Source organism: Anolis sagrei, chromosome 11 (assembly GCF_037176765.1).
Source record: "Anolis sagrei isolate rAnoSag1 chromosome 11, rAnoSag1.mat, whole genome shotgun sequence".
Classification (NCBI taxonomy): Eukaryota; Metazoa; Chordata; class Lepidosauria; order Squamata; family Dactyloidae; genus Anolis; species Anolis sagrei.
The window spans coordinates 24,020,743-24,042,999 of record NC_090031.1 but is presented as its reverse complement, the minus strand read 5'-3'; the positions used below and the strand labels follow the sequence as shown (position 1 = coordinate 24,042,999).

The 22,257-nt window shown below is 42.9% G+C and overlaps 1 protein-coding gene across 1 annotated transcript in view; it reads left to right on the top strand.

Annotated features, from left to right (window-relative positions):
• The window catches only part of SYNRG (synergin gamma), a 50,233-nt gene extending 28,211 nt beyond the window's left edge, over positions 1-22,022 (top strand). Inside the window, exons 16-23 of the mRNA XM_060757002.2 lie at positions 6,403-6,960; positions 8,670-8,833; positions 10,430-10,483; positions 11,157-11,253; positions 11,969-12,117; positions 16,404-16,514; positions 18,426-18,461; positions 21,332-22,022. Of these exons, the coding sequence (XP_060612985.2) occupies positions 6,403-6,960; positions 8,670-8,833; positions 10,430-10,483; positions 11,157-11,253; positions 11,969-12,117; positions 16,404-16,514; positions 18,426-18,461; positions 21,332-21,463 (1,301 nt within the window). The 3' untranslated portion in view covers positions 21,464-22,022. The remainder of the gene's footprint in view (positions 1-6,402; positions 6,961-8,669; positions 8,834-10,429; positions 10,484-11,156; positions 11,254-11,968; positions 12,118-16,403; positions 16,515-18,425; positions 18,462-21,331) is intronic.
• Positions 22,023-22,257: the final 235 nt, after the last annotated feature.

Genomic DNA, 22,257 nt, shown 5'->3' with positions numbered 1-22,257 from the left:
TTCTTACTTTTTCTGCGATGCCTTTTCAATCTCAACCGTTTCGTTTTGGGGCCCTCCTTCCTGTTTCCGCCGTTTGTCCTCATGGATGCTTTTCTAACACTACAGCCTTTCATTTCCAAGTAAACTGTGAGAAGATGACAATGGGTCGAATCGAATTTACAAACTGGTGGTACTTTTTCATCAGAAGATTCTTTGTAAATTGCAACCAGGTGGAAATATTCCTCTTTCTTCTTCTTCTTTTTTTTCCCCTATCTTCTTTTCTTCCTCTCTGAGACCTCTAATTTATTTTCTGATGAGTGAATGTGCCTTTTTGAAATCTGCTTTGATAACTCTCTCCTGCAACAACTGGCCTGCATGCGTTGATTCTGATGACTCCCTTTGAGCGCTTGTATATCATTCTCTTTTGTGATCTGTAAGTCCTGCTGTGTTTAAATAAATATTTATCTTGGCATATTTTGAAAGTCTGAGAATGTGTGGTTTTTCTCCTTTTCTTTGCTTTTGGGAGCCATGACATTTTATCTGGCTGTTCTCAAATTAGGAAGGGCGGGGGGAGGAGGAAAGAAAACCAAAAAAGTTTAAAGCAATGGTATCCCCTTGTACTTCAAAAGTGTCTCTCTTGTCTTCCTCCTTTGGTGGCTCTCAGGCCTAGTGGTCATATATGGCCCTGAAATGGAGCAAGTGGTCAGGATGAGCAAGGGCGTTAATGTGGACTTATGTGTATTTATTTATTTGCTGTACAGTGTTCCCACGCCGCTTCGTGGTTCACTAACCGCAGACTCGCTTTTTCGCGGCTTTTAAAATACAAGTAGTGGGGGAACACTGTATATAACAGATTTGAGTTGCAGAGTTACTCACAAACTTCTTCCTTAGGGGCCGGAGAGGGCCGCCATGGCAGCTTCCACCGGGATCAAAGAGGGCCGCCAAGGCAGCTTCCTCTGGGGCCAAAGAGGGCCACCAAGGCAGCTTCTGCTGGGGCTAAAGAGGGCTGCCAAGGCTGCTTCCTCCGGGGCCAAAGAGGGCCACCAAGGCAGCTTTAGCTGGGGCCAAAGGGGGCTGCCAAGGCAGCTTCCTCTGGGGCCAAAGAGGGCTGCCAAGGCAGCTTCCTCCGGGGCCAAAGAGGGCCATCAAAGCAGCTTCCTCCAGAGCCAAAGAGGGCTGCCAAGGCAGCTTCCTCCGGAGCCAAAGAGGGCCATCAAGGCAGCTTCCTCCGGGGCCAAAGAGGGCCATCAAGGCAGCTTCCTCCGGAGGCAAAAAGGGCTGCCGAGGAAGCTTCCACCAGGGCCAAAGAGGGACGCCGAGGCCGCTTCCTCCGGGGTCAAAGGGGGCCACTAAGGCTGCTTCTTCCGTGGCCAAAGGGGGCCGCCAAGGCAACTTCCGCCATGACCAAAGAGGGTTGCCAAGCCAGCTTCCACCGGAGTTTCTTCCCAGTCACTCTTCCTTGGGAGACCAGGTGAGAGCCCCATGCCAGTAGGGAAGCAGGGAGGGAAGGAGAAGGGCGACACTAGCAAGGGGAGGGGGGAGGGGGAGAGGAAGAAAGAGAGAGAGGAGTGGGCAGAGCTATACTGTACATATACAGTTTAGCGTCCCTACATCGCAGTTTTTCACTTATCGCAGGGGTTCATGGAATGGAATCCCCGTGATAAGTAAGGAAACACTGTATTTATATTCCGCCCTTCTCACCCCGAAGGGGACTCAGAGCGGATCACAGAACATATATACAGCAAACTTTCAATGCCGTTATACACTGATAAGACAGACAACTGAACATAGATAGAGGTATATGTATATATATAGGCTTTCCCATCTTCGGCATCTTGGAGGCTGTGCTCAGTTCCGGCCACGTGAGAAGTGCTATTTCTCCACTTTCCCCCTGTGTTCATAAACTTCCTCCTTGATCAAATCTCTGGCATTTTTCTGGCATTTTCTTATGGGTGCCTTAAATACGTCTCCGCTTAAGCAGTACCTATTTATCTCCTTACAATTGCTGTCTTCAAAACTGCTAGGTAGGGAGAAACTGGGCTAAAGGCCAGGAACTCACCTTGACCTGGGCTTGAACTGTCAACCTTTCATTGGCAAGATTTACTACAGGTGGTGGTTAACCTAATGTGCTAAAGCCTGGCCCCTAGAGTACAGTAGAAGAGGCCCTTCATTTTTGGGAGGGTTAGAGGCACAGGACCCCTGCGAAAGTGGAATAAAATGAATATAATTTTTTTGCACACCTTTCTAGGAATCTCTGGGCCCTCCAGCACAACTCTGATTAAATTCTAATGTTGACCAGAGAATTGCACTGGAGGACCGACATATGCCTAGAAATACGTTCTCTCTAGGAATCTCTATGTCCTCTAGCATGATGATCAACCTCCATCAGAAGATCACTGCAGATTCATGCTGGAGGACTGAGAGATCCCTAGAAAGCACCTATGAATCAAATCCATAAATAAACAAATCCACAAAGGTTGAACTGGAGGACCTACATGTGCCTAGAGACATGTTCTCTCTAAGAATCTCAACGTCCTCTAGCATGATGTTCAGTTCACTGCAGATCCATGCTGGAGGACTGAGAGATCCCTAAAAAGCACCTATGAATCAAATCCATAAATAAATAAATCCACAAAGGTTGAACCCACCAGTAGTAGCATATATTGTAGGCTGATGTTAATGGGTTTCGAGAGCCAAGTGAGATCTTGTATGGCCTGTGTCCTCCAACTTTGTTCCCTATAGAGGTGAGAGCTATAACGAGCATTGTTCCTGGACCAACCAAGCTGGAAGCTAGAGTCTGGAAGGCATGAAGTTTCCAAAAGCTGACCTTATATGCCCTGAGATGACCTCGCACATTCACTTGGCTAACAAAGTACCCTCTACTCTGCAATGATGTCACTCACCAACGAAAAAAGTCCAGATTGGAAACTTACAAATATTCAATGGCAACTGGGGAAAAGACAGTACCCTGATGTTGATGATGATGATGATAATTAGAAGACAAAGAATGATTATTACGAGAGTTGAATGAAAAGTAATGCCTCCACCTTCGTAACTCCTCAATAGATGACAGTACTGGTATGCTGCAGGTACTGGCTTGTTCAGTAGACTCTCCTCTACAGTTCCATTTTGGTGGGAAGCCTTAGAGTTGAATGGTTGTGTTGTTAAAGTGCAAAGTATGGCACCCTAGGCCAGGCATGTAGCCGGGAGGGGGGGCTTGGGGGGCTTCAACCCCCCCCCCCCCCGAAATTCTGATGGTGGTCTGCGAGAAGGCCTTACTGGTGCATTATTTAAACTGCTATGTTTATTCATATCATGATCTGATCACTATACTCAATATATCCCATATGCATGGGGGTATTGGGGTAACGATACAAAAGGTTTGTTAGGGTAGACCCTCTTTCACTCAGACTCAGCCCCCCCCCCCGAAACAAACTCAGCCCCCCGAACCAAACTCAGCCCCCCCCTCCCCCGCCGAAACAAAATCCTGGCTACGGGCCTGCCCTGGGCAGACGGTCGGTCAGTGCAACTTAAGCAAACTTACTCGCCCAACAACGCACAGTACTCACATCAACACAATCACCATAAACAGCTTGCATTCTCTGATGAATCTCCTTCTGCTGTCAAGAATTCAATGACTGCACGTTGCTTACGTCGCATTGACCAACCATCTGCGCAGGGTTCCATACTTTGCACTTTAACAACACAACCGTTCAATGCTAAGGCTTCCCACCAAAATGGAACTGTAGAGGAGAGTCTACTGAACAAGCCAGTACTTGCCACATACCAATACTGCCATCTCTTGAGGAGTTATGAAGGTGGAGGCATTACTTTTCATTCAATCCTTGTAAAAGTCAGCCTTAAAAGGACATTGGAGGAAAGCTCCTTGGCATGGAAGATGGAGCGACAGGAACCCCACTCCCACCCCCAAGATGCTGGTAATAAGATGGGGGAAAACTGCCTTTACCTCTGTACAGTCGACAATACAGTAGAGTCTCGCTTATCTGACTTACAACAATAACAATAATAGTAATGATGATGGCTGAAATTGCAAAGATGCATAACAAGACATTGGGTAAAGTGTCCCGACGCTCACCTTGCTCAGGTTCACTGTTGTTAGAGGCAATCCTAGCATCCCTAGGAAGGGGGTTGCTTTGGAAATGGTCCTCAAGATTTATTTCCAGCCCCTGTAAGTAACAGTGAGGCATCAACAGGAAGTGACACAAAATATTGACACAGGCTGAACTGAACTGTGCTAGCTCTCCAGGTCAAGTTATGCAGGTGTATCTCCTTCCCATCTGTCTTTCTCTTCCTCCTCTGCCTGATGGACATCCTTCTGTTTCTTGCTGGGTGATTTCTCAGAGCCACAAACCCGTATTCTGCTTCTGACCCCATTGGAGATCTCTGTGGTCAACGATTCTATTTAGGACCTCTTACACAAAATCTGGCAGGATTGGACCCGAACTGTGGAGTTCCTGATTCCACTCTGACCCCTGTTAATGCTCATAAATATTTGTCCCATGTTCTTAGATATTTTTCATAACATCTCCTTTAGCCTTGTGTTTTTTTCCAAACTAAATGGAAACGCACAAACATTGTCGCTTGTCAGAAAGCAAATTGCCACAGGTTTCTGACCCCCAGCCTCAGAGGAAGCAATCTGTTTTGTGACCACTTGGGACACGGGACAAGCAGGTGAGTGTCTCCGCTTCTGAATTGTACTTGAGGGAACAGGGGTCACAAAAACACACTGGAAATCATATCTTAGGTTCTCCTAGAAGGAGTAGTCACAGTTCACTTGGGAGACTTTCATTCCTTTCACACGTTTCAGTACGAGGGTTGAATGAAAAGTAATGCCTCCACCTTTGTAACTCCTCAACAGATGGCAACAGTGTTATGCGGTAGGTACTGGCTTGTTCAGTAGACTCTCCTCTACAGTTCCATTTTGGCAGGAAGCCTTAGAATTGAATGGTTGTGTTGTTAATGTGCAAAGTATAGAACCCTGTGCAGGTTGGTCAATGCGACTTAAGCAACGTGCAGTCATTGAATTCTTGACAGCAGAAGGTGTCACTCCAAAGGAGATTCATCAGAGAATGCAAGCTGTTTATGGTGATTGTGTTATTGTGAGAACTGTGCATCGTTGGGCGAGTAAGTTTAAAGATGTTGAGGTGGGAACATCTGACTTTAGGACAAACAAAGAGTTGTGCTTTTGGAGAATGACCACTCAACCCACCTGGTTGTCTTAGCCTACAGCTGCCCTCAGAATGAAGCGTCTTCCCACCCCTAAAATGGCTAAATCCCATGGTTCCTCCTTGTTGGGCTCCTCTCCTACAAATGCACTTTTATCCCTATGTCACCCAGGGTTTTAACATTTTAACATTTTACCTCATACATTTGGCCCGCCCTCTGTGTCTGGTTTTACTATGCTGTTTTATATTGTTGATTTTGTTATTTCATATTTTGTTATTGTGTGTTTATTATGTTGTATTATTTTGGGCTTGGCCTCATTTAAGCCGCCCGAGTCCCCTTTGGGGAGATGGTGGCGGGTTATAAATAAGGTGTATTATTATTATTATTATTATTATTATTATTATTATTATTATTGGACATCCTGTGACAGCAACCACCAAGATTCACAAGCAAAAGGTTGACAGATTAATTCAGGACGATAGTCATATCACTCAGATAGAAATTTCAAGCATAATCGGCATTTCACAAGAACGTGAGGGTCACATTATTGCTTTGCTTGGCTATCGGAAGATCTGTGCACAATGGGTACCCAGGATGAGAGAATTATGAGACGCTGGTTGCAGAAACAGAGTGTCGACTTCTTCTGTGACGGCTTCAGAAAACTGGTTCATCGTTAGCAGAAATGTATCCAATTGTTTGGTGATTATGTGGAAAAGTGAATAGTGGTAGTTAAAGATCACATTCTAAGGATGATTTCTGCGTTTGATTTATTAAAATATTCCCATCCAAACCCAAGTAATGAAGGTGGAGGCATTACTTTTCATTCAACCCCCGTACAAAGTCTGTTCCTTGAGCCTCTTCAGTGCTTCCAATAGCAGAGGATAACATGTAAAGCTTTGAGGGGCAACCTCCATATTTTGGTGTGCATATGCCTTCACTTTGTCTATTAACTTATGGCGACTCTGTTAATTCTATTGACTTTTCTTAGGCAAGGAATAGAGGTGGTTTGGGCAGTTCCTTCCTGGGATTCATTGGTGATCTCCTATCCAAGGCTAACTACAGTTGACCCTGCTTAGCTTCCTAGATTTGAGTATTTAGGCCCCTGCACACAACAAGAAAATTCTGGAGGAACTGTACTGAGTGCTAGAGTGCTGTTGTCTCCAATATGAGGTGCATTGATTGAGAACATGGACCACTACTACTATTAACAGTTTGGTGTTTGTTGCTCTTCCGTAGATCTTGACGACATGAAGTATGCTCCCTTCGGAAGCTACAACAACAGCTCTGGTCTGAGCAGCTTTCCGAGTTTTGACTGGTCTGACAAGGAGGAGACCTTCCCGAGCAAGAAGCCCACCTCCTTCCCTCTCATCCCAGGCGTTGGGTCTTCCTTGGCTACCTCTGTCCTCCAGAAGAAAGAGACGCTCTTCGGCAGCTCAGAAAACATCACCATGACCACTGTTTCCAAAGTCACGACGTTTGCCGGCGAGGATGCGCTACAGGACGCGAAGTTCTCCCTTTTTGCGAACGTCAAAAACCCCAGCCTTCACTCGGCAGATCAAAGCGATGAAGATGTGGAAAACTTTGGGGAGTTTGCAAGACCTCCGGGGGAATCCTCTGAGGGCGCGAAACGAGAGCCCAGCTCCAAAGAAGGCGCAGACGACTTTGGCGAATTCCAAAGCGAGAAGCCAAAGATCAGCAAATTTGACTTCTTGCTGGCGACCTCCCAAGGCAAAATGAAGTCTAGCGAAGAAATGATCAAAAGCGAGCTTGCAACCTTTGACCTTTCTGTTCAAGGTGAGTTGAGCGTGGGTGGTTGGATGGGCTGCCGTTGCTTCTCAGACCTGACCAGTGATAACAGATAGGGAGTTCAAGCATTCCTGGCCAAAGAAGGCGGGCATGTGGATCCCAGGCCAATTTTAAAAAATTGGTGGGGTGGGGGAGGAGGTGGAAGAGGAGGAAGGAAGGGGGGAGCCAGATGTTGGGCCTTACCCTGGGGCTTGTCTCTGGTCTCTTGGTGGCCTCTGCCTCCTCGCGGCCTCTGCTGCTCATTCCTTCCTCGGAGGCCCCTTGGGCACTGCCAGGTTGGGCAGAGGTCTGGTCTGAGGCCTCAGCCCAGCCTGGAAGTTACTGACAACAGCGCCCAAAGGGCCTACAAGGTGGGGAGCAGAGGAGGCCTTGAGGAGGAGGCCACCGCGAAGTAGGGACGCTCGGCGGCAGCAGACTCCTCCTCCTCGCAGTCTCTGCTGCTCCCTTCCTTGGAGGCCCCTTGAGCTCCGTTGACGGCACTGCCAGGCTGGGCTGAGGCCTCAGACCTGAGAACTCGGAGGAGGCCACTGCCGACTGGATGGTGTCCCTACTTCATGGATTTTCACTTATCGTGGATGGTCCTGGAACGGAACATCCGCGATAAGTGAGGGAACACTTTATCCATATGATATTGATAATAGTATTATAGTATAATACAATATAATACTAATAATAATACAATGTAGTAATTGCACATTATATATGTCCTTTAATATTACTAATAATATTGCAGTATAGTGGTATAGTACAATATAGTAAGTTATAATACTAATATTGTGCTGTGTTACTAATATAATATTGTGTGTACATATAATATTGATCATAATATTGTAATATAATATAACATTAATAATGCAATCTAATATAATAATTATATTTTATATTACATGTCATATTACTAATAATATTGCAGTATAATGGTATAGAACAGGCATGGGGAACCTTCGGCTCTCCAGGTGTGGTGGACTTCAACTCCCACAATTCCTTGAGGCCAAGGTAAGCCTTTGAGGTGAATGCCGAGCCTCAAGGAATTGTTGGAGTTGAAGTCCACCACACCTGGAGAGCCGAAGGTTCCTGACCCCTGGTATAGAACAATATAGTAAGTTATAATACTACTAATAATAATACAATGTAGTAATTGCACATTATATATGTCCTTTAATATTACTAATAATATTGCAGTATAGTGGTATAGTACAATATAGTAAGTTATAATACTAATATTGTGCTGTGCTACTAATATAATATTGTGTGTACATATAATATTGATCTTAATATTGTAATACAATATAACATTATTAATAATACAATCTAATGTAATAATTATATGTTTTATATTACATGTCATATTACTAATAATACTGCAGTATAGTGGTATAGTACAATATAGTAATATATAATACTAATAGTGTGCAATGCTAATAATATAATATATTGTATGTACATATAACCCTTTTTTTGCTACCTATCTCTGCTTTGCTTTGCGATGTCTTTTTATTGGCTGCCTCTCTCCCAAGAGGGAGGGTGAAACCCTCTTTCACATGCCATCATTGCCAGGAGGCGGGATTAGAACGCAGCTCTGGGCAACGGCAACCATTCATAAACTGGGAGGCAAAAACCCGTGAAACCACGAATCTGCGAAAGTGAACCGCGAAGTAGCGAGGGAATACTGTAACCCTGTATGTATTTCTTTGTAGGATCTCACAAAAGAAGCTTGAGTTTGGGGGACAGAGAGATCAGCCGTTCCTCGCCTTTGCCGCCCCTGGAGCAGCCATTCCGAGACCGGTCCAATACCCTCAGCGAGAAACCCACTCTCCCTGTTATCAGAGACAAATACAAGGATCTTACCGGAGAAGTCGAGGTAAGGACAGCCTGAATGAATCCATTGCTTCACAAAGAGGGTCATTAGCAGAAGTCATTTCAGAAACACTGGCATTTCAGAACCATTGGAGAACGGGAGAAGTCCCAGCAGACTGGAGGAGGGCAAACGTTGTCCTTATCTTCAGGAAGGGAACTAAAGAGAAGCCAAACAATGATCAATGTGCAGTCAGACTGACAGATCCTGAGCTGATTATGAAGTAGGCAGTCTTCAGTGAGTGCTGCAGGGTTCGATCATTAGCCCAGTTCTGTTCAACATCTTTATTAATGGCTTGGATGAAGGGCTTTTTTTTTCATCAGGAGCGACTTGAGAAACTGCAAGTTGCTTCTGGTGTGAGTGAATTGGCTGTCTGCAAGGACATTGCCCGAATGTTTTACCATCCTTGTGGGAGGCTTCTGTCTGCAAGGACGTTGCTCAAGGGACATTGCCCGGATGTTTAACCATCCTGTGAGATGCTTCTTTTATGTCCCCGCATGGGAAGCTGGAGCTGACAGACAGGAGCTCACTCTGCAACTTGAGAAACTGAAAGTCGCTTCTGGTGTGAGAGAATTGACCGTCTGCAAGGACGTTGCCTGGATGTTTTACCATCCTGTGAGAGGCTTCTCTCATGTCCCCACATGGAAATCTGGAGCTGACAGAGGGAGCTCACCCCGCCACTTGAGAAACTGCAAGTTGCTTCCGGTGTGAGAGAATTGGCTGTCTGCAAGGACGTTGCCCAGGGGATGTTGCCCGGATGTTTTACCATCCTGTGGGAGGTTTCTCTCATGTCCCCACATGGGAAGCTGGAGCTGACAGACAGGAGCTCACCCTGCGACTTGAGAAACTGAAAGTCGCTTCTGGTGTGAGAGAATTGGCTGTCTGCAAGGACGTTGCCCGGATGTTTTACCATCCTTGTGGGAGGCTTCTCTCATGTCCCCACATGGGGAGCTGGAGCTGACAGAGGGAGCTCATCCATGCTGTCCCCAAATTCGAACCTCCGACCTGTCGGTCTTCAGACCTGTCGGCACAAAGGTTTAACCCACTGTGCCACCGGGGGGGGGGGGGCTTTTTCAGAGGGCATGCTAATTATGTATAAATATCTGAAAGGATGTCATACAGAAGCGGGAGCAGGCTTGTTTTCTGCTCCCTGGAGTTTTGGACTCAGAGCAATGGGTTCAAATTACAGGAACAAAGGCTCTTCCTGACTGTAAGAGCTGTTCAGCAGTGGAACTCTCCGCCTTGGAGTATGGAAGCTCCTTTGAAGGCTTTTCAACAGAGGCTGGATAGCCATCTGTTAGGGGTACTTGGATTGTGCTTGTCCTGCATGGCAAATTGGGGGTGAATTAGATGGCCCATGTGGTCTCTCCCAACTCTATGATTCTAGGGTCATGGTAGGACTGGCTGGGTGCAAAGGCCACCAAAAACAAAAGTCTGCCCCCCCCCCCCCCCCCCAATATGATCTCAAACATCTTTGGAAACATTACACTTCCATTGCCAGCACAGTGGAATTGATGCCACCTCTTTCTAAACAAGGGAAATATCTCTAAAACATTTTTCTTGCCACTCTGCAAATTCTCTTCTGTTGTCCTTTCCCTCTAGGAAAGCGAGAGGTATGCCTACGAATGGCAAAGGTGCTTAGAAAGTGCCCTTCAAGTAAGTACGTTATTACCTTTTACTAGATGTTTTCCTCTTGTTTGTACTTGTTGTTAGGGAAAAGTACCCTAAAATATAGCAGAGAATCCAAAATATAAACAGGATACTAAAAGTTAGCGAGCAGAGCGTGAAGTGCCGTGTGATGTGGCTGCAAAGAATTCAGAGCTTAGGCAGGCAAAGATGCAGAGACCAATCTTTTAAAACCACAAATTAAAATTACAATAATAAGAAACAAAAACTGCATTTCTAAGTAATCGAGAATGGGCGTGAGCTACTCTTACATCCATCTCTTCTAAAGTTTCAAAGAGGGGGAAAACGCCAATCCAGTGTCATCAGTTGGGAGCCCCCCAGCACCAACCTCTGCTCTATGATCAGAATGAAGAGAGAGGCCAGGAAGGCAGTTCCATCTTGTGTTCTGCACTGTGCTTATAATATAATGTAATGTAATGTATTGTAATGTAATGTAATATAATATAATGGCTTTTTCCTGCCAGATAACTGAGTTGTTCTGTCTATCTTCTTGTTGAGGTCTACAAACTTGTGCAGGATGTGGTTGAGTGCCAACAAAAGGCCCTCTTGGTATTCAATCCCAAGGTTCAGGTGTCTTGTGGCCTTCTAGCTGTGAATATGCACTTTTCTAGTGTTATGAAATACACAAATTCTTTTCTGACAGGTCATCAAGAAGGCAAACGACACTTTGAATGGGATCAGCAGTTCATCTGTATGCACTGAAGTCATCCAGTCTGCCCAAGGCATGGAATATTTATTAGGTACTAGCCGTCCCCTGCCACACATTGCAGTCTATGTATATGTGTTTTGTCTGTGTATATGTGTGTATATATATGTGTGTATATATGTGTGTTTGTGTTTGCATTGTAATTTTTGGTTTTTGGCTTTTTAAGTCTCTTCTGCTGTGTTTTTCAGTGTTTTTATGAGTGATCATCACTCATTGGCCAGATATGTGTCTTGTGTCCGAATTTGGTGTCATATCGCCCAGTGGTTTTTTAGTTATGTTAATCCCACAAACTAACATTACATTTTTATTTATATAGATTACTAGCCATCCCCTGCCACACATTGCTGTGGCCCAGTGTGGATATGTGTTTTGTGTGTGTATATATGTGTATATATGTGTGTTTGCATTTATATATGTGGTTTTGCACATGCGTTGTAATGTATTTTTTATTTTTTGGCTTTTTAAGTCTTTTCTGCTGTGTTTTCATGAGTGATAGTCACTAGTTGGCCTGATAGGTGTATGCTGTCCAAATTTGGTGTCAATTCATCCAGTGGTTTTTGAGTTATGTTAATCCCACAAACTAACATTACATTTGTATTTATATAGACAATTTATTGTCCCCAGTCTCATTATCGTGAGGAATTAGCTGGTGAGGGATGGGTCTGATTTCAAACACCTCTTTCTAGATGAGGGGCAAACACAATTGGCACCTCTTCCGTGACTCTGAACTATTCTTCGTTCCCTCACAGGGGTCGTAGAGGTTTATCGAGTCACGAAACGGGTTGAGTTGGGGATCAAAGCCACCGCCGTCTGCAGTGAAGCCCTCCAGCTCTTGCTGAAGGACATCGACAAAGTGTGGAACAACCTGATAAGCTTCATGTCTCTCGCAGCCCTGACGGTGAGATGCTTTCCGAGCTCTGCCTCTTTCATGTCAAGTGTTTTGTTCAGAGACTTCCCTTTTGCAAGTGGAAGCGAGACATACATAGAAATTGAGTTATACCTGTGTTGACATGCTGTGCAGTTTGGAAGGAGACTATAGCAGTGTTTCTCAACCTGGAGGTCGGGAAGGGGTTTTGGAGGGGTCGCCACAGACCATCAGAAAACCTATATTTCAGATGGTCTAAGGGACCCCTTTGGCAGAGAAGCCTGAAGATCTCTCCGCCTGTCCTTCTCTTCCTTTTTGGAAACAGACGTCAAATCCCCCCACCAAAAGCCCTCCTCCGCTGTGATTGGCCAGCTCTCAGCCATGGGGAGGGCTGTTTCTGAGGCTCCAAGTGGGGAGAGGAGAGCAGGCGTGCTCAGCACATGGCAGCATGGTGCGCATGTGCAGGCAAGAAAAAGAAGAACTTTAGTTTTCTACCCTGTCTCCATATCCCCAAAGGGACTCGGGGCAGCTTACATGGGACCAAGCCCAGGCAGAATACAATTGAAAGCAAAGCAATAACAATTAAGACAACATAAAAACAGCATAACAATAATAACAAACAACAGCAGTAGTAACAGACTGATTTTGGAGGGGGGGAAGAAGACCACTATGCGAGATGATTAAAGGATAAGGTGGTTCAACGGGATGGATAATAATGTATAATAACATAGGAAATATCATGAAAACAGAGCGAAAATTAACAGGATCAGATTGTGGCGCAGCTGGCTGAGTGTCAGCTACATTAGGATCACTCTGACCAAAAGGTCATGAGTTCGAAGCCAGCCCGGGTTGGAGTGGGTTTCCAACCAATTGTGTAGCCTGTTGTTGACCTTTGCAACTTGAAAGACAGTTGCATCTGTCAAGTAGGAAAATAAGGTACCACCTTAAAGTGTGGGGAGGCTAAATTAACAAATTTATAAGGCCATAAAAAAGACTCCAGCAAAGCACTCCAGCAAAAAAGCATGCGGGGAATGCGGAAGTACTTCATCAGTGTCGCGGATGGACGATGAAAGCGACAGCTCCCCTGGCGGCCAGAAAAAAGTTAAATAGCCTCTGTGTATGTCTGTATATGTTGTATGTTAAAATTGGCATTGAATGTTTGCCATCAATGTGTACACTGTAATCCGCCCTGAATCCCCTGCGGGGTGAGAAGGGCGGAATATAAATACTGTAAATAAATAAATAAATAAATAAATTCAATGTAATATAGGAAATCAGATAAAATGAGGATTCAGGTTATACATATCGTTGGTCGTAGGAGTCGTCAGTCGAAAGCACGACGAAACATCCACGTCTTTAATTCCTTACGGAATATGGCTAGGGAGGGTGATAGCCTAATAATAATAATAATAATAATAATAATAATAATAATAATGTTATTTTTATACCCCACCAACCATCTCCCCTAGGGGATTCAGGGTGGCTTACAAGGGAAACACCAAAGATTACAATTAAAACACACATGTAAAACACTTTAACCAATTAAGACATCAAATAAAACAAATAACAGCATAATTGTAAGCAATATCAATACGGCTGAAAGAAACATAGCTGAGGTATAGATTCAATGAGCGCAGGAAAGTGCAACAATACAGTAAACTGGGCAGGAAATACTGTCAAGCACATGTCGAGGTAGAATGTATGCCAGTGTAAAATGCAGGCTGGTGTAAAGTGTGGAACTTCAAGTAGAGACAAGAGCGTTACTGGTGAGCTGCTTAGTCGAAACTCAAGATCTTCCATCCTGTTTCTTTCCTCCCTTTCTTTGCTCTTTGGTTACATCCTTCCTTCCTTCCCTATCTTTTGTTCCTTCTCTCCTTCCTTCCCTCTCTTTTTCCTTTCACTTTTTAATTTCCTTCTCTCCTTCCTTGCTTCTCTTTCTTTCTTTCCTTCTTTCCCTCCCTGCTTCTCTCCTTCCTTCCTTCCCCTTTTCCCTCCTTCTCTCGTTACTTCTTGACTGTCCCTTCCATTTAATATTGTATTTATATCTTAGAAAGAAGGAAAGGAAGAAGGAAGGACAGGAAGGAAGGAAAAGAAAGAAGGAGGGACAGGAAGGGAGGGAGGGAGGGAGGGAGGGAGGAAGGAGGGAAAGAAAGGAGGGGGATGAAGAAAGGAGGGAGGGAAGGAAATGAAGGGGAAGGAAATGAAGAAAGGGAAAGAAGGAGGAAAGGGAGGGGGGAGGAAAAGAAGGAAAGGAAGGAGGGACAGGAAGGAAGGAAAAAGGAAGGGAGGGAGGGAAGGAAGGGAAGGAAGGAAAAAAAGAAGGAGGGACAGGAAGGGAGGGAGGGAGGGAGGAGAAGGAAGGAAAGAAAGAAAGAAAGGAGGGAGATGAAGAAAGGAGGGAGGGAAATGAAGGGGAAAGAAAAGAAGAAAGGGAAAGAAGGAGGAAAGGGAGGGAGGGAGGGAGGGAGGAAAAGAAGGAAAGGAAGAAGGAAGGAGGGACAGGAAGGGAGGGAGGGAGGGAGGAAGGAGGGAAAGAAAGGAGGGGGATGAAGAAAGGAGGGAAGGAAGGAAATGAAGGGGAAGGAAATGAAGAAAGGGAAAGAAGGAGGAAAGGGAGGGGGGAGGAAAAGAAGGAAAGGAAGGAGGGATAGGAAGGAAGGAAAAAGGAAGGGAGGGAGGGAAGGAAGGGAAGGAAGGAAAAAAAGAAGGAGGGACAGGAAGGGAGGGAGGGAGGAGAAGGAAGGAAGGAAGGAAAGAAAGGAAGGAGATGAAGAAAGGAGGGAGGGAAATGAAGGGGAAAGAAATGAAGAAAGGGAAAGAAGGAGGAAAGGGAGGGAGGGAGGGAGGGAGGAAAAGAAGGAAAGGAAGAAGGAAGGAGGGACAGGAAGGAAGGAAAAAGGAAGGGAGGGAGGAAGGAAGGAGGGAAAGAAAGGGGGATGAAGAAAGGAGGGAGGGAAGGAAATGAAGGGGAAGGAAATGAAGAAAGGGAAAGAAGGAGGAAAGGGAGGGAGGAAGGAAAATAAGGAAAGGAAGAAGGAAGGAGGGACAAGAAGGAAGGGAAGGAGGGAGAGAAGGAAAGGAAGGAAGAAAAGGAAAGGAAGGAAGGGAGGAAAGAAGGGAAGGGAGGGAAGATCCCTAATTCAAGCACCGTGGACCTTCCTCACTCTCCCCCTCCCCCCCGACCTCCCCTTCTTCCTTGCGTGGATGCTCCGTTGCTGCTGCCGTTGCTGCTGCTTTCCCAATAGGGAAAGGAGGAGGAGGAGACTGCTCTCCTGACATAGGAGGGAAAGAGAAGGGACTGCATGCGGCGCGCCTCCACCTCCACTACACTCGCTTGTGTGTATGTGTGTGTGTGTGTGTGTGGCCATGCACGTGTGTCTGGCTTTAACGGCTGGCTGTTTCCCCGCGAGGAGGAGTGGGCGTGGCCATGGGTCTCTGTAGACATGCAGTTTCCCCTTTGTGGACATCAGTTTAGAAGTCCTTTCTGCTTTTTGTTTTCGTTGGTTTTTCTTTGAGTGGAGAACATACATTGGGTTGTTAGGGACATAGTGTCCAAATTTGGTGTCAATTGCCCCAGTGGTTTCTGAGTTCTGTGAATAGCACAAACGAACAGTACATTTTTATTTATATAGATGATGCAATGCAATGTAATACTAATAATAATAATAATAATAATAATAATACGATATAATAATTATATATTTATATTACATGCAATATTACTAATAATATTACAATATAATGGTATAATACAGTAAAGTAATATTTAATACTGATATTGTACTATGCCAATAATATAATATATTGTATGTATATATATCTTGTAAGCTGCTCTGTCCTCTTCGGGGTGAGAAGGGTGGCACATAAATGTCGTAAATAAATAAATAAATCCCAGCAACTACAACTCCCAAATGACAAAATCATCCCCTCCCCCCCAACCCCACCAGTATTCAAATTTGGGCGTATTGGGTATTTGTGCCAAATTTGGTCCAGTGAATGAAAATACATCCTGCATATCAGATATTACATTACGATTCATAACAGTAGCAAAAGGACAGGAAGTGGCAATGAAAATAATGTTATGTTTGGGGGTCACCACAACATGAGGAACTGTGTTAAGGGGTCACGGCATTGGGAAGGTTGAGAAACACTAGTAGACTATAGGATGGGATCTCAGGCAAAAGGCAGTGAAAGAGTCCAGGGAGAGATACGGTACTAGGAGACAGAACGAGGCTTAGATAAGTATTCCGACCTCTTAGACTTCTCTGTGTCACAATGCAAGTATGCTAGCTTTTTTTCCCCTCGTGTTTCCCCTGCAGCCTGATGACAACTCGTTGGATTTCTCTTCTTGTATGCTTCGCCCCGGGATTAAAAATGCACAAGATCTGGCCTGTGGTGTTTGTCTGTTAAATGTAAACTCTCGAAGCAAAGTAAGTAGTGAAGCTTTTTTTGTTTCCACGCTCCTCTGTTTTGGAAAGAGTTTGCATTTGTTGCCTTCCCTCCTCCCCCCTTTTTTAACATTCTTCACTAATTTAATAGTCTCCTGAAACATGAAAAATACTTCCATTGAGGGAGGTTTCTCATGAACCTGTGACTAGCGCATATATCATATATACTTGAATATTATAAGCCAAACTGAATATAAGCCGAGGCACCTGATTTTACTACAAAATACGGGGAAAATGTATTGACTCAAGTATAATAATAATAATAATAATAATATATTATTATTATTATTATTATTATTATTATTATATATTATTATATTATATTATATTTATTATATTATTATATATTATATTATATTATAATATATAATTATATATTATATTATATATTATATTATATAATAATAATAATAATAATTATTATTATTATTATAAGCTGAGGGTGGGAAATGCAGCAGCTAATAGTCAATTTAAAAATAAAAATAGGTACCAATAAAATTACATTGATTGAGGCATTTGTAGGTTAAATATTTTTGAATATTTACACAAAACTGTAATTTAAGATAAGACTGTCCAACTCTGATTAAACCATTATTCTAACCTTCTTCAATGGAAATGTGCTTATTCCAATAATAATTGAGTAAAATAATAAATATAATAATAATAGAGTGAAATCATGGAAATGTAATAATAACAGTAATAATAGAATAAAATAATAGTAAATACAGGACAATAATAAATGTAATAATAATAGGGTAAAATAATAAATATTATATTACAATAAAATAATAAATATTATTTATTTATTTATTTATTTGGTATGCTTGTATACCGCTAATATCTCAGCCTGTGCGGCGACTCATTGCGGTTTACAACATATTAAAATATACAATGTTAAAATATACAATTCGCTAAGCATATAAAACAAAAATTTTAAGAATACATACAAAAACATACGCAGTATTGGGCCACCAAATATAATATAATGTTGTTATATTGCTTTGTTATATTTAATGGCATTAGATTGTGCCAAATGTAAGCCGTCCTGAGTCCCCGGGGGTTGAGAAGAACGGGGTAGAAATGCTGGAAAAAAATAAATAATAAATAGAGTAAAATAATAAATGTAATAATAATACAGTAAAATAATGGAAATATAATAATAATAAATAGAGTAAAATAATAAATGTAATAATAATAAAAAAATAAAATAATGGAAATATAATAATAACAGTAATACTAAAATATAATAATAATAATAAATAGAGTAAAATAATAAAGTAAAATAATAAACATAAAAATAGAGTAAAATAATAAATGTAATAATAATAAATTGAGAAAAAAATGTAATAATAATAACACAGTAAAATAATTTAAATGTACTAATAGAGTAAAATAATAAATTCCATAATAATAATAAAAACAACAACAATAACAGAGTAAAATAATAAGTAACCTTGATTTGAGTATAAGCTGAGGGAGGCTTTTTCAGCCTAAAAAAGGGCTGAAAAACCCGGCTTATACTCGAGTACATATGGTAATATATAAAAAGACCATCCATTATTCTAAAGAAATGGCAAAACATATATAGAAAGAATATATAGAATCCAGCAGACAGGGAGAACATGTATTTCCAGAAAATAAAAATGTATGATTTCCCAAGAAACTAAAAATCTAGAACTGATGTGTACTTCAATAGACACCTTTCCTATGAACTGGCTTAGAAATGATATTGGTTGCAATATAATGGGTGAAGGGCCTGCTTTGTCAGCTGTAGAAAGGAGCAGATGAAAGGCCCGCAGGGAATCCCAACCCTTAGACAGGAAGAGCTTGGCTGCCGCTTTGATCCTGTGTTTTGACCATGATGTTGACCTTTTGTGGTTTCAACGTTTTCAGAAAGAAGAGAAGCCTGCGGATGACCGTCCGAGAGAAGTACGAAACCATTAAAAAAAAGCTTTTGAATGTGTGCCCAAATTGAGACGTTGGCAGTCGAACCGCTGCCTTCGCTCTTTTCGCTTCCCAACCCCAGTTTGTGCAACCCTCTAACTCGCTCTCTAACCCCTTGATTTTAACCCACTAAATTGGCACCAGTGTGTGTCTTGTTGGCATGCCTTGTTCTCAGTGTGTCACTCTGCTTTCTCTGTGTTGTGGTGTGACAGTTGGGTCATGGTGGTAGTAGTAGTAGTAGTGGTGGTGGTAGTAATAGTCAGCTCAGTGTCTCCGTTCCTGTCTGTCTCCTATGTCAGACTGGTGATAGCAAATTGCGGAACCAAGAATATACAGTGGGGGGGAAAGTATTTAGTCAGTGACCAATTGTACAAGTTCTCTCACTTAGAAAGATGAGAGAGGCCTGTAATTGACATCCTAGGTAGACCTCAACTATGAGAGACAACATGAGAAAACACATCCAGAATTTTTTTTAAATGAATTTATTTGAAAATTATGGTGGAAAATAAGTTCCGTATTTTCTGGCGTATAAGACTACTTTTTAACCATAGAAAATCTTCTCAAAAGCCAGGGGCCGTCTTATACACCAGGAGTCGCCTTTATAGAGCGGGTGCTGAAACTTCCAATCTGGATTGGGGAATCTGTGGTTGCTGCATATTGTGGGGGGAGCTCAAAAATGGCAGTGGCCACGTCCCTGCCGTATGCAGCAACTATATGAAAGCATTAAGGGCAACGCTGTACAAGTATGGTAGAAGAAAATCTATTCATCAGGATTCGTGGAGTTAATGCGGTCCCGATGGTGAGGTGAAGGGGCACCTCACCAGGAAGGTATAAGTGAAGGGCGGAGCAAGCTACAGGCGTCCGGGACACCCAGGGTATGGAAAAAAGAGATAGAGTGGGTCTGGGCCCAGAAAAACACACCTCTTTTTCCTGTCTGGCCCGCCCTTGTATCCTATTACCGTACCTCCTCCTCTGCCTCTCAGGTCTCGCTCCTGAAGACTGCAGTGAAGTGGTGCAGGTGCGCATGTGTGAGATCTGAGAGGCAGAGAAGGAGGTACAGGATTACCATAATAGGAAAATTACCATATTGAAATCAAATCTGATGCTTTCTAAATTTTTATTTGGTGTTCGTTGGAAGAAGGGTAGTGAGATAGGATTGTTGTTGTTGTTGTTGTTGTTGTTGTTGTGTACTTTCAAGAAATAGAAATGAGCACCAGAGTCGGACGCGACTAGACTTAATGTCAGGGGAAAACCTTCACCTTTACCTTAAACCAGGGGTCCTCAAACTTTTTAAACAGAGGGCCAGGTCACAGTCCCTCAAACTGCTGGAGGGTCGGATTATAATTTGAAAAAAATAATAATGAATGAATTCCTATGCATACTGCTCATAACTTATTTGTAGTGCAAAAAAAGTTTAAAAAATATAATATAATACTAATAATAATACAATATTATTTATTTATTTATTTATCCTGTCAGGGGCAACCAGACCATTGTATTACATTTCTAACAGAACAAAACAAACAAACAGATTAAAAAAAACACAAAGTTTGCAAACTTGATAATTGATTAAATGTCCTTTGACCAGTATCTGGCCACTTGGAGTTCCTCTGGTGTTGCCGCAAGAAGGTCCTCCATTGTGCATGTAAGAGGGCTCAGGAATATTATTATTATATATATTTATATTACATGTAATATTACTAATAATATTACAACATAATAATAATAATCTTTATTTATACCCCGCCACTATCTCCCCAAGGACTCAGGGCGACTTACATGAGGCCAAGCCTAACAACACATCAGTAAAAACAAAACAGCAAGCAAATAAAATTGTACAAACAATATAACTTACATATAAACAATAACACAGAGAATTTAAAACCTTATAGCAGTTCGAAATATATTATCGAAGGCTTTCATGGCTGGAATCACTGGGTTGTTGTAGGTTTTTTCGGGCTATATGGCCATGTTCTAGAGGCATTCTCTCCTGACATTTGGCCTGCATCTATGGCAAGCATCCTCAGAGGTAGTGAGGATGCTTGCTTGACCTCACTACCTCTGAGGATGCTTGCCATAGAGGCAGGCGAAACTTCAGGAGAGACATGTCTCTAGAACATGGCCATATAGCCCCAAAAAACCTACAACAACCCAATATTACAATATAATGGTATAGTACAATATAGTAATATATAATACTGATATTGTACTATGCTAATAATAATAATAATAATAATAATAATAATAATAATAATACATTGTTTGTTTATATATATCTAGTAAGCTGCTCTGAGTCCCCTCCCGGGTGAGAGGGACGGCATATAAATGTAAATAAATAAATAAATACAATAATTAAAATGAAGAACAATTTTAACAAATATAAACTTATTCGTATTTCAATGGGAAGTGTGGACCTGCTTTTTTGGCTGATGAGATAGGATTGTTGTTGTTGTTGTGTACTTTCAAGTCATTTCAGACTTAGGTTGACCCTGAGCGAGGGCTAGGTAAATGACCTTGGAGGGCCGTATCCGGCCCTCGGGCCTTAGTTTGAGGACTCCTGCCTTAAACTGTTATGCGAGGGGATGTTGCCTTGATCCAAGATGGGCAGCATTTTAGTTTGACCTTTCAAAGGCGTTGTGGTTCACAAGAATGATTCAGGCTGTTGCAATGTAAACCGTTGTTGTTTTGTGACCTGCCCAGAGTGGGTTTCATGGCTAAGCAAGGCAGAGAATGAGAAGTAGAAACTGTACATGAAAACAGTGCGCATGGGGGAATCTCTGCTTTTCCCTCCTGGCTCATAGGAGTGCTGCGACGACTTCTCATCTTGGTCTCCTTTTTTCTCCCTTCTCCTCAAGGCCTTCAACTCAGAAACGGACAATTTCAAGCTCGCTTACGGAGGGCACCAGTACCACGCCAGCTGCGCCAACTTCTGGATCAACTGCGTGGAGCCCAAGCCGCCTGGTCTCATTTTGCCTGACCTCCTTTGAATGGACTTTGAATGGAGGAACGCGGTGGGTGGGGGATCAAACCGATGTGAAATTCGTTGTGCGCTTGTGGTTGAGATATGTGTAAGATGTTGACTTCTGGCTAACTGTTCTCTTGCGCAGAGTGAAAGCTGCTTTTTAAAAAAACGTTCACTGGCATTGCGATTTCTCCCGTGCCCTTCCCGCCCCACCGTTTCCCTCTTCCCACACTTCAAGGATATATTCACTCTCCGAGGGCTGTAACGGACGTTTTCTGAACCAAAATGTCCTGACTTGGATTTTGACTGGCGGCGGTACTTTTACAAACAATCCTAATGCGTCACTTCCAAAGCCCACTTTTACGCACCAGCCTTTTCAAACTGTCATATTGGCCCTCTTTGTCTCTCCCTGTCTTATTGTTGAAAGTTTTGGGAGGTTTTTGGTTAATATTTTCAGTCCTCTTTTGGAATGACAGTGTTGGCAAAGCCATGTCCCTGGCACTTCACCTTTTATTGTAATCTCGCCTTTTGTCCCTGGGAATGCAAGGCGTCTGATACAGAATAAAACTTGTGTATATAGGGAACAGAGGCTTCTGTGTTAAGCTGTGTCTCTTCCAAAGGGCATTACTTACTTACTTAGGCGATCCCTCATTGTCCGAGTAAATTGTCCTCCAAGTTTGGTGTCCTGGCGGTGGATACGTAGGTGACTGTGGAGCCCTATTCTTGACCTGCATGTTCTCCCGCAGTGAGGGCATCCGTTGCCAGATGGAAGGCGGTCCCAGTTGGGGTTGGCTTGACACACCTTTCTCTTGGCATGTT